The following is a 12990-nucleotide window of genomic DNA, read 5'->3' on the forward strand; positions in this document are numbered from 1 at the left end:
CACAGAGCCCAGCCTGGCAAACCAAAGCAGTGGGGACAGGTTCATAGGCTCTCCTCCTGCTTCCCCAAATATTGCCTTTTCCCTTCAGGAAATCTGGAACCACAGAGTGGCATCTGTCAAGCCGTAGGCACTTGAGAGTAAGCACCCATCAGAATAACTTACTGTCAAAACCAGGTACAAATTCATTTCATCCCACTTGGTGCCATATGCTGCTGTCAAAACTCCATGAACTGTTTAGGCAGCATGTTGGGACATTGTGACTAACTCTGAGCAGAGCTATTTTTTCTGTAGCTCGGTGTCCCTGTTTATCATTGGGTATTCCCTGGGCACAGTAGGCTCAGGGGGAACCCAGCCTGGGCAGGGGGCATGGGGCAAACCCCTGCCCATCATCCTGCACACTGCCCTGACCACTCTGCTCAGGACCAGCTTCTCTCTGCTCTGACACCTGGGTTTGGAGGGGGAGGTGATTTCTGTCCTGTGCTTTGATGAAAATCTTCAATCCTGGAGCAGCCTGCTAAGCTGAGTCTACATCTCATTTGCTGCTGCTGCTGGAGCCCAGGTGTTTTGCTCCCCTGGCAGGAAGGTTGGCCAGCATGCCCTTTGCTGTAAGAAGTGGGAAACAGACCACAGGATAGGTAAAGAACACATTTGCTGTTTTATTGGTGCCTTGCAGGGCAGTAATACTGAAAAAGGGGAATGCAAAAGAAACAAAAAACCCAAAAACCAAAACCGAAAACCCAGGATGGTGGCGATCCACATCGTATTTTTTTTAAAGAGTACATCAACTCCTGTTTTTTTTCATTTATTGTGGCATGAATGATAACATAAAACCAAAACATGAAAATATACAACTTATATTACACTATGTGTTATGAACAAAATATAAATCTATAACTCTATGTTATATTTACATAATTATTTCTTTTATTAAATTTCAAGTGAGATGGTAGGTTGCACATACTTTGTTTTAAGCTCCAGGCATTTGATTGTCTCTATTTCTTTTCTATTTTCATTTCACTTGTAAAATCCAAAACGTTAGAAGGAGTAAGAGCTTTAGAGCCAATGGAGCTATATAAATACTGTTTCAGCAAACCAGTGACAAAAAACACTGGGGAGTAGAGAAATCAGTCAGTAGAAAAAAACGAACTTGACACGTTCTTCAATCTGGGAAACTGACAAGTTAAGATAAAGTCGAAAAAATGTAAATATAAACCAAGCTAAACAGACAGCCCATGCCCTGTGAATTGAGGATACACTTGGATCCACATCGAGTGAATGACAGAGTTCTCTGCAGAATGCAAGGGATGGTTCTACCAGCAGTGGTCAGACAAAGGAGGTTCCTGTGCCACACACCTGCCCCGCTGCCCCACAGCTGCCTCTCCTGGCAGCACACGAATTCCTGCTCAGACCTACATTGCCACGGAGTGTAATTACTTCTGATGCTACAAATGTGATGTCAGAGGCTTCTTCGGGGACAATAACAGCTCATCTCTTTGGATTAAAAAGAAAAAGCTCTGAAAATGTGCTGTAAAAAGGTTAAAGACAATTTACTTTCTAAAAAATGATTTAATTAAAGACAGTCTACTGCAGTAACCAAATCTTTGAAATAATGTCTTCGAAGAAAGAATTTCTTCCATATGCATTCATAATAAGAGGATTTGGTTACAAAACTAATTAAATGCTATAATAATAGCTAGTGTTCTTTTCTGGGGGCCTGATTAATACAGCGGAACGGTTAGATAAAGATGTTAAATGCACTTAAAAATCCTATTTTACTAATATAAGGCATGAATAAATGGAAAAAAGGATATACTCTGTGTTATTTAATTGAGCTTAGAAGCAAGTGCCTCAGTTTTTTTCCTTTCTTTTCCCCTTTTCCCCACTGCTGGAGATGCTCTTCCTCAAGCTCCCAGGATGCACGGTGGCTTCCCCCATTCAGGAGGAGGTGCCAGGCAGCCCCCCAGGAGCATCCTGCCTCTCCAGCTTCCAGGGAACAGGGGAACAGAGCCCACCCTGGCATCAGGGCCTCCGTGAGCTTCTAGGTTAATAAATCCTCATCTCTTCTAACCTGGTTTTTCTACGTGCTCCAGGGCACAGAGCCCAGGAAAAAGAAAAAAAAAAAAAAAGAAACAAGACAAGATAATTTTTATAAATGCATTATTTTGCTTTTTTGTTTTTTAGGTTTTCTTTCCCTAGAAAATTCAAGAGGGACAAACAGTACCCTATTTTCAAATCTGGTCTTCTACTGCTGAAGGATATGTGGGTGCTCATCCTTGGACCTCAGAAAACATTAGCATGGATATTAAGCATTTTGCTGGTTTGGAACCCCAGACCCATCTCTGAAAAATTTATGTTTTCATCTTTCGGCCTCGTTTTTTTTTTTTTTTTTTTACTTTTCGGCCTAGTTTTTTTTTTTTTTTTTTACTTTTTACCATTTCTGCATCGGTTTCAACATCCCAAAGGTGGAGGAGGGGGACAGTCTGCTACAGCAGCCCATTCCCACAGCCCCAGGGAAGGGCAGGCTGGGCACAGCCTCTCCAAGGGAATGTGCACGGAATTGTCAGCCCTGGCTGGAGCAGGGGGACAGCTGGGAGAGATGGGGAGGGCTTTGTCTGACCCCACTGTGCCAGGGACACCAGGCTGGGGACATCAGGCTGGGGACACCAGGATGGGGACAGCAGGCACTGTCCCATCTCTGGAGCCCATGGACACCAAACTGGGGACAGCAGGCACTGCCCACCCCTGGTGCCCCCAGCAGCCTCTCCCAGGGCATCCAGGGCTGGAGCTTGGTCCCACTGAAGCCCAAGGGCCCCTTCCCACCCAGCCCTGCCAGCCCAAGGCTTGCTCCAAGCCCCCCTGGCACCCACCTGGAGCTAAAACAAAGTGGCCCAGAGTGACACAGTTAAACCAGAGAGTCTCTAAGCTTAACTGGGGTGGAAATCAAGCATCCAGCAAATGTGAGGCGAACCCACGAGAGTCAGAAGTCATTTGTTCACAAAGACAGGGAACGAATTTGAACGTTTTAAAAAAAATAAAATAAAAAGGAGCAAATATCTGTTTTCACATTGTACATAGTAATGATATAAAAACAATTGTCTATTTTTTTTCTTCCTTCTTATCCAAACAGAGTGCTTCAAAAAAATTGGCTCTAGATGACTGGTGTAATTAAATAACTAAAATGAGTGATGAGAGAGCAGAAGTTAATTAAGATTGAAAACAACACTCCCATTAATTCACTCCATCATAATAAACATCAGAAGTTGACATGGCTGGGGCCAAAATTAAAATAAAAGAAAGAGAAATGGTGTGAGCAGAAGAAGAAGCGATTTGTTTTCATATGTATATATATATATATTTATATATATATAAAAAGGTAAGGTGGGGAGGGGTATCCATTTTAAATAGCCTAACAGCTTCATTTGCTGCACTGCCAAATTAGAACAGAATAAAATAAAGTTAAAAAAGGGGGGGGTGTAAATAAATTATACATAATTTACTAATCTGGGAACAGCTGACCATTATTATTATTATTATAATTACCATTCAACACTAGCAAGAAGAGGCAGTTCAACTGAAAAAAAACAAACCCCAACACAGTCATAAAATACAAACAGAAAAGAACCCTCTCTGACACGGAGGATATGATCAGCTACTCCAAGCATAATTTCAGAGCAAATCTTCTGAGAGAGAGAAAATAGAAAAGAATTTTTCAAAGCAGAGGTGGAAATCAAAACGGGGAAAACAGAAGAAAAGAAAAGAGATGTAGCAGGGTGCAACTGTCACATGCCCAAACATGGGAGTATTGTCCTAAGTGTTCAATGGCATTTGCTTTTTGCTTTGCACAGGTCTGCAGAGGTCAGGTTACACTTCAAGTGGGATTTCAAGAGGCAAAGAAAGGCATCCCCCCCTCCTACCTGTCCTGTTCATGGTCCTGCACCTGGCACCAAGGGCTGAATTTGCCTGATTGAGGGACTGATTACAAAATCAGGGCTGCCAAGCAGTGCTGAGCAGGGTTCTGTGAGTGCCTGGGCTGGCACTGCCACTGAGGGGTGTGGGGCTAACTTTACAAGTTTAGAGGGGATAACAACAGCAATGCAGCTCCCTCTGGGACAGGAATTTACTGGGAAGCAGCACAGGGTTGGCATCCTCAGCTGAAGAAACAATTCAGAGGAAGGTTTTGCCCCAGCATGATGCCAAGACCTTCCAGAGCAGCTCCCAGACCCCTTCCTCACGCTGATGCTGCCCAAGCCATGGGAGTGCTCCACATCAAGAATGGAAATAGTTTAGCACAGAGAATGATTTTCCAGCTGTGAGAGGCAGCAGCGAGGGAAACTCAGCCCTGCACCAGTCTGAGTTCCTGGAACCCCACCTGGAATTTGGAAATCTCCTCACAGCCATCAGCCTTCCTTCCCACACAAACATCCCACTGGTAAAAGAAGAATTTCTGCCAGTGCACAGGAGAAAAAGAAGTCAGTGGAAAAAAAAAATTGCCTTTTGAATCAGAGATCAGCACTCAGCCACCCTGAAGGGAGGAGTTCATCAGAACTGGGCCTGGGTGGTGGCAACTTAATGATGCTCAGCACTTGGTAACATTTCCAGTGTCCCATGCAGAACAAACCCCATTTTGGACAAGCCTTTTATGTTGTTTATGCTGCCACTTGAAGTGCAAACTAAAAGTAAAGGGTTCTTACAGACCAAGTCCCTTGGAGGGTGCAGGGCTTCATTCTGGAACATGCTTTTTGCTCACGATAGTCCAAGATTATTCTTATTAGTACCATAAACACGCACACATGAAAATCCAAGACCATAAAATATTTTTTCTCTAAATTTCTTATGTCTCTCTCTCTCTTTTTTTTTTTTTTTCACCTGAGAACAGCACCTACAGTTTCCTTTAAAAAGCAAAAGCAAAAGCAAAAATATATGTCTAATCTCACCAGCTGCTGGTATATCAGGTTCTTCAAGGGATTGTCTAAGATATAACACTGTCCTAACTTAAGACAGAGCAAGAAGCAAATGAAAAGCCAAAGAAGAACAAAACAAGAAGAGACCAACCCAAAAAAAGCAAATTGGACTAGCTCAGCGCTTTAGTACAAATTTGGCACTTGCTCAAAGACTCAGTATGGTGTGCAACTGATGAAGAGAAGTCCTCTCTTGAAAGGAAATGCTTGTTGGGGTTAACAGAAAGACTCCCCACTTCCTTCCTTGCCAGCCACGCGCACAGGCACGCACACACACACACTTCTGACCCAGATTTGACAGGGAGGAGGAGGAGGAGAAGGAAGAGGAAGAAGAGGAGGAGGAGGAGGAGACAGAGGGGGTTAAAAGGAATTTTATCTTTTTTTTTTTCCTGTCAGGTGCATTACCAAAAAAAAAAAAATTATTTCTCTTTAAACTGTAGCACAAAACAACAAAACACATTCACAAGCCACTTGTTGGCACTGTGTACCTGAGTGAGAATTTCTAGAACATTGTAGAACAAACAGCCATAAAGTTTATTTGAAAAAAAAATAATAATAATAAAAGGTCAACGGGTAAGACTTCAGTGCTTGGGTATAGCAGCTGAATTACTGGCATTATTTTACCCATAGCTTATATCATTCTGTTGTTGTCGTCGTCGTCTTCGTTTCCTTTCTTCTGAGCCTTTTTTCCTCTGATGCAGGCTGATGTCTATTAGTCAGCTGATGTCCCAACTAGTTAAGACTAACAGTTAAAGTAACAGTCAGTGTATGAGAAAGTTAATGTGCTTGGCCACTGGCAAGGATAAACCAGATGGGGCTTTATTGATTGATCCGTTTCCTTTCCTCCTTGAAGTCCCGCGGGCGAGCGGCGGCCCCGATCAGTTGGCCTGGCCCGCCATGTGGTTTTCACTGTCACTGCCATAGTCTGCATCGGGGTCCTCCTCCTCCTCGTCGTAGTCGTCGTAGACGTCGCCGTTGGCCTCGTCGGGCTGCAGCTCCTCCTTGACGAGCGGCTCGTCGCCCTTGGGCCCGTAGGCGCCGGGGAGCGCGGGCAGGCCGGGCTCGGGGCTGCTGGACACGCTCGAGTGCTCCGAGGGCAGGTGGGGCGAGGGCATGCCCGCCATGGCGATGGCTCCCGGGTACACCACGCCCGCCGTGGCCAGCGGCAGCTGCGCCTGTTGCCTGCCGGGAGAGAGAGCTGTTAGGGATGGCAAATGGAACAACCTGGACACGCGACTTCCTGCGGTAAAACAGAAGGGAGTTTCATTTCTGACTCCAACATTCATGGATTTCCAAAAGCGGCAGTAAAACCTCTCCAATGATACTAAACAAACCAACAATCCATCAAATGTCTCCTCCTCCATAAAGAACCACAAACCAATAAATTATTTACATTAAGTACATAACAGCAGCAGCTGCGCCTGTTGCCTGCTGGGAGGAGAGCGCTGTTAGAGGATACAAAATAAAACAACGTGGACACGCGACTTCCTGCGGTAAAACAGAAAGGAGTTTCATTTCTGACTCCAATATTCATGGATTTCCAAAAGTGACAGTAAATTAAAAAATGATACCTCTCCAATGACATTAACTAACCAACAATCCATTGAATTTCTCCTCCTCCATAAAAAACCACAAAACAATAAATTATTACATTAAGTACACAACAGCGGCAGCTGCGCCTGTTGCCTGCTGGGAGACAGCACTGTTAGGGGACATGAAATAAAGTGACCCGGACATGCAACTTTCTAAGGTGAAAAAGAAGGAAGTTTAATTTCTGACTTCAATATTCATAGATTTCCAAAAGTGGCCGGAAATTGAAAAATGACAGTGCCACCTCTCCAATGACTAAACTAACCAACAATCCATCAAACTTCTCCTCCTCCATAAAAAAAATGCATAACAATAAATAATTTACATTAAGTACATTAAAAAAATTCGTTACAAAAATATAAACATCAAAAAACTTAAAAAAACCTTAAAAAACCAAAACAACAGGAGAGAGTGCAGGGGGTTGGAAAGCTGCATGGAACACAAAGAGGGCGAGTTCAACAGTGGGTACTCTTGGGCCTGCACAGGAATTCTTGCACCTGAAATTCACTGAGCCATGCTTTACAAACAAACCCAAATCAACTCCACTGATAAGAAAACTCCATCTCTAGCTGTACCTGACCTACACAGCTTCAGCTTGCCTGCTTGTGAGGGAAACTTTTCTGTATCAGCTTGGTGCCACCCAAAAATAAACATGCTTGCCAGCTGTGGTCCAACTTAAAACCCAAGTATTTTGAAAAGCTTCCTTTTAAAAAATCCAGCCTGCTATCAGGAGTGGACATTAGAGTCACAGTAACTAGACATAAACTGCCAATAGGAGAGAGGCAGCAAGGCCTAGGTAGACTGCACAGGATCGGGAAGGTGCTGCAGGAAAATGCCTCTGGGTGAGGAGAGAGCAGAGACAATGCTTCCTCCACATTCCTTCAGGGACCTGCTCATTACCAGGGAGAGGAACAGTGGGCTTTCTGGAGCCAGGATGAGTTTACAGGATGGGTCACTAAAAGCCTCCCACTGCAAAGTGAGAGCTTCCACTGGGAGCAGCCCTTGTGAAAAGCAGATTCTCTGAAGGAAGGTGGATAAAACTGGGAGAAGGCAGACTTAAAACGGAAGCGGGCATTACTGAAAAATAAATAAAAAGCAAGGAAACAACAAGAGCATTTGAGAAAATTTCCTACAGGATGCCTTTACACAGCGTCTCAGCCTTGGAAACCTGTCTGCAGTAATGAAAGAAGAATTATTCCAGGGCACAGAAATTCCCTCAGCATCAAGAACACTAGCTGTGTTATACCAGTGTTTGTTTCCCTGAGAAGCCTCAGAGTCCCGACAAGCCCAGAGGTTTAAAATTCATGCTGCTTTTGTTGCCTTCCTGCATGAAGTAATTCCATTGCAGTAATTCTGTTCAGTACATGCTGCACATTGTAATGTCATCAGCGGTGTGTCCATCTGCACTGAAAAGCCTTGCCATAGGAGACAGGGCAGAGTCTCTTGAGATGAACATTCTTAATTAAGAATGAAACCCTTCCCTGTTCCCCTGCCTGCCTGTGCCCTGGCTGCACAGTAAGCCTCACACAGTACAATGATCCTGAAAGGCTCTCCTCTGCCAAGCAGCTTTATACTTGTTTGGAATTGCTTGCTGCATTTTCAGATACTTCCTGCCTGCCATCCAAGCAAGGCCTCCCTCCACAGAGCCCCTATTTCCACGTTTCTGAAACAATCCAAGCTGTCTCAGCTGAAGATACAGCTCTAAAGTAGGGAGCAGATCTAATTTGCATTTTATTCTTAATTCAGGAGGAAGGCTTTTGTTTTCTGGAGTCAGCATCCCTGCAACAAGATTCAGCACACTTAAATTGGTTTTAATATTTAACAATAGGAACACTTTGCACTTAAATGGTGCTTTTCAGAATGCTTTTCAAATATTAAATAATTTAAGAATAGTATTTTTCCACCTCTATGGGATGTCCAGCCTAGAGGATCTTGCAGCAGTCCTCAGACACTACAGTATTAGGGCTCTCAGCAGGCCCTGCCTGACACGCTACCACTGAAGATGAGGACACTGAAATAGGGAACATTAAAAAATTCCCAGTCCTTCCCACTGGGATGCCTCCAGCGCAGCCACAGCTCCTGCTAAACCAAGCCCTTACTGTGGTGCCCAGGCAGGAGCTGGGCTGGTGTTGGGGAGTTTAGCCCTAAATGACCTGTACGGGTGGATGCAACAGATGGGGCACCTAAACCCACCTAAATAACCCATCTAAACCAGGAATGCAATGCTGGGACTGGTGCCTGCAGCCACGGGCCACTCTGCCAACTGCCTCCAGAAAGATTTCACCCTGGGTTCTGCCCCAGTGCAAATTACCTCCAGAAACATCTTGATTTCAATGTCAGCCCTGTTTGGAAAGCTGAATTTCTGTAGGCAGAATGTTACAAGGTTAATTTTTCCCCATGATGAGGCATGCATGTTAACCAGATAAGCAGCGTTTGGGGGGCTCTGTTGCCACCTATTCTTTTTCCATAAGGCCTCCTCCTCTTTTTTAATCTCTTGATGCCAAATGTTGGCTGACTTCCCTGTGTTTGTTTCAGTGCTTACCACTGGGATCACTGGACCTGCCAGCACCACAGGGTTAAGCAGCTCAAATTTCTCTGCTGAGCAGCTTATTCTAACAATGCACACTGTAGCTGTTTAAAACACAGGCTGCTGACACTTAACAGTCACTGGATAGATGCTCTCTCCTTTATTGCTACTTCCAGCCATTAACTGAAGAGATGTGCAACCCAGTTAATACAGAAAGGATTCCAAACTCAGATGAAAAAGAACACAAATTCCATTATTTCAGGGGGTCACTCTTGTTGCTGGTTTTGCCTGGTTTTTTAGGATCCCTGTGTAGCTTTTAATTTTCACACATGAGTACAGAAATATCGTGGAATATTTGATTACTTCGGATTCTTTTTGATCTGCTGTAACTAACACCAAGGAATATCTGCAGAGGGAAAATATATGCTAGTCTTCTAGGCATATTTTATTCTAATCATATCAAACTGATCTATTAGCTGTTTATCAGAACTGGCCTTAAAATTTCTGCTCAACAGAAAGCCTTTAACTTGCTGGACTGTAAGACACTCTCTGGAAGGAGAAATGAACAATGCAGACATGATGGGAACACAGCTTGGCATCAATGAACTGAGCCATGTCCATATTTCAGCTCAAGTTCAGTGTGCTCAGCAGTCCTTTTGCAGACCACTTGCCACAGATCCTACTGAATGCCAACTTTTTTTGCTTTTGGATCCTGAGGCACTACCACAGATTACTTCAGATACTCTCTCTGAGGCCTCTTAATGGCTGTAAGGCTTTACTAGAAGACTTATTACTAGAAGACTTATTTCTTCAACCTGGCCCTCAGTGACCTGGGCTCCATCTGCACCACTGTCCCCAAAGCCACGCACAATTCCCTCTGGGACACCAGGGACATCTCCTACACAGGTTGCACTGCTCAGCTCTTTTTCTTTCTGTTCTTCACCTCAGCAGAGTTTTCCCTCCTGACCATCATGTGCTACGACCGCTACGCATCCATCTGCAAACCCCTGCACTACGGGACCCTCCTGGGCAGCGGAGCTTGTGCCCACATGGCACATTTCTTTAGAAATAAGTTTCATTGGAAAATCTTAAAGCCTTTTTTCTCATGATCAGAGTGGAAATGAGACAAGTGGCTGAGGTGTTGAGTGTAAAGCAGAGCCAACGATAAGGTTCCTGAAGCTGCCCAGCCTCCTCCTGGAACACTTTGCTGCGCAGCACAGCTCTCATTTCCTGTCAGCAACACCTAACGCTCTCTCCAATAAACTACAATAAAGAATGAAGATTTCCCCCTGATTTTGGTTAGTTTTTGGAAGGGAGGGGCGTGTGGGAGGTGCCCTACCCGACGTTGAAGTACTGCCTCATCTCCTGGCGCCGGTTGCGCATGATGGCCTTGTACTCGCCGATGCGCAGCTTCTTGCCGTCCACCAGGCACGTGCGCTTGGGCCGCGGCTTGTACTTGTAGTCTGGGTACTTCTCCAGGTGCTGCTTGCTCAGCCGGGCCTGCTCCTCGTAGTATGGCTGCTTCTCTAGGTTTGTCATAGCTTTCCAGCGAGATCCTGCCACCAAAACACAGAAAACAAGAGAAAAAAAAGAGATGAGATGCCACTCGTCCCCAAACGCTGCCAAGGCAGGGGAACAAGTAGGTCACCCAGAAGAAGACACCCAAGGCCATTTGGCTTCAGGCTGGGAATCTGTCAGAGCTTCTAGACAGGGTTCTGCTCTTGTTTGTGTTTGACTCATAAACGTCCTGGGGATGGCCAAGATGCACAGAGAGGCGGCACTGGAAATTTTGACCCAATATTTTACTGAAATTTATCTACCTTACAAAGCCTTTCAGATGAGCAGTAAAACCACGATCCTGACAATGGCAACCCTGACACTTTGTTCCAGGAAAGAAGGCAGTGTACTTTGGAGGGATGGACACACAGAGTCTGCTCTGCTGTGGCCCCACATTTCCCCTGGCCACGTGCCTGCTCACAGCTCCTGCTCATGGAAGGCTCCACTCCACGTGCTGCTGTCTGTGATCCACGGCTGGATCAAGGCATCAGATCTGCCCAAGTCCACAGCCTAATCCTTCTGACAAACACTGTGTCTTTCTGGCTCCCAGGCTGGTGGTCAGAAGAGGAACTGACTGTAAATGTTCTGCAGTCAGGTACAGGAGCCTGCAAAGACCCTAAAGCAATGCCTCTGAAAGCTATAAACTATCCCAGATGTGTCAGTGGGGTTTTAACTCCAGGACCAAGTGCTGGGAAACACTGCCAGCCCCAACTGAAAGAATTTACTGTATCATGAAGGGAAAAGCACTGGGCTACTGGCACATCTCTCCCAGGAGCTGCACTATGGCTTCATTGCTGGCAGCCCTGATTTCTGACTGTGCTAACCTGGATATCTGAGATAGGGATATACTAAAGACTTCAAAATTGTTTTCAACTGCCTGCTGAAAGTTATAAACTAGTATTTCTTAAAGGATATAATATGGGAGCAGAAAGTAAAAGTTCTGGAATCAGTTGCCCCATTTTATTTTTCCATTAAATATAGAAGTGCTTCAGGGTAAGATACATTTCAAATAACAGGAATACTTCAAGCTGTGAAACCTGTGGCCTAGAAAGAAAACTTTATTGGAAAATAGTCAAGTTTCCCACTGGAAAAATGTTTGAATAGTTTCTCAATTTAATGGGTTCATAATGCCATATGTCATACTTGACTTCCTCTTGTTCCTCATTTTTTATGGTCAGCTCATGCTGCTCCTCAGGCTGGTCTTATCCCACTGTACCCCCAAGACTTGCAGTAGAGGGAGCACAGTTATCCTTTCCCCAGGAAAGAAAATACTTTCATTCCCTCTAGAAAGGCCCCTTAGGATCTGGGGACACCATCTTCCCCATTACTCTTTGGATCTTTATTCCATGGGCTTCCAGAGAGAAGAGCTGGTACCAGCTGCCCTCACATCCAGAGATAAGCAGTGTATGAACAGTGATGTCTTTGTCCTGAGAAGGGGCAGTGGGCATGCCTTTCTCAGCAAACACTGCTTTGAACTCAAACCCATAATTTTTCATCCTGTTTACAGCATGCAGAGATCCCCCAACTAGCCCTGGAATGGGAAGGAGTTTAATGGCATTGATATTAGCTTAGGCCCAGCACCATAACTGCATGACTAGATGGCTTTTAGGGTCTGGACTGGAACTCCTGCACGTCCCCTCTAATGCCACACAGAGTGCCTGGGCACTGGTGCCACACAGGGCAGCACCCCTGGGACCAGGACCCTGCTCAGCAGCTTGGGGCTCCTGCACAGAAACTACTCCCAGCTTTTCCTGGCAAAGACAGTGGCTGGAAAAATGACACTGACTTTCCTCCTGGACTCGGGGGTGGATGACACAGTGACTGTCACAACACTGCACACCAACCTGAGGGAGCTCCCTGCTCACCATCCGTGCTGGGAACCTTTGAGTGGGTCAGGCATGCAGGGCTTTTCTGCTTGACCATGAAACAGGAGTCCATTCCCCTCCCTGGATGCATGCAAAACCACAAGCAGGATTCCAGCACAACTCCCCCTGATGTGGTGGCCCAAGTATTTAGGAAAAAAACCCAAATTCAAAGGCTTTGCAGCACCAAGCACAGCTCCTGCCCCTCAGCTGAGCCAGGGCAGCCAGAGCTGTGCCCACACAGCTGTGTGTGACTGGCAGCACATCTGGAGAGGGCAAATCTTTGAGTCCAGGGCAGAAGAGAGATGCCCTCACCCCTGCCCAGACACTTGTGCTCCAGGCACACACGTGCAAGGTTCAGAGCTCTGCTCACTGCTGCTTTTAAGCCAAGTTTCTCTGACAAGACTTTTCAGCTGTTTGCAATATTCTCTAACTTTCAGTGCATTAGACTGACATTTTTCAACCTGAGTACTTGAATCAGGCTGATTTTATGTTT

The 12990-nt window shown here is 45.3% G+C and overlaps 1 protein-coding gene across 25 annotated transcripts in view; it reads right to left on the reverse strand.

Annotated features, from left to right (window-relative positions):
• Positions 1-632: 632 nt before the first annotated feature.
• Positions 633-12990, reverse strand: part of SOX5 (SRY-box transcription factor 5) — a 608636-nt gene continuing 596278 nt past the window's right edge. For 22 of the 25 annotated variants that reach the window (XM_071417998.1, XM_071418001.1, XM_071417994.1 and 19 more), the window contains 2 exons: positions 10415-10631; positions 5309-6140 (listed from right to left, as the gene is read on the reverse strand). In XM_071417998.1, coding sequence (XP_071274099.1) covers positions 5837-6140; positions 10415-10631 — 521 coding nt within the window. In that variant the 3' untranslated portion in view covers positions 5309-5836. Of the gene's footprint in view, positions 2402-2432; positions 6141-6595; positions 6645-10414; positions 10632-12990 lie in introns of those variants that run through there. The other 3 variants (XR_011677034.1, XR_011677035.1, XM_071418009.1) reach the window with 3 other exon arrangements.

The sequence above is a fragment of the Agelaius tricolor genome, unplaced genomic scaffold (assembly GCF_023055355.1).
Source record: "Agelaius tricolor isolate 1412-34295 unplaced genomic scaffold, bAgeTri1.0.p SCAF_72, whole genome shotgun sequence".
NCBI classification, from domain to species: Eukaryota; Metazoa; Chordata; class Aves; order Passeriformes; family Icteridae; genus Agelaius; species Agelaius tricolor.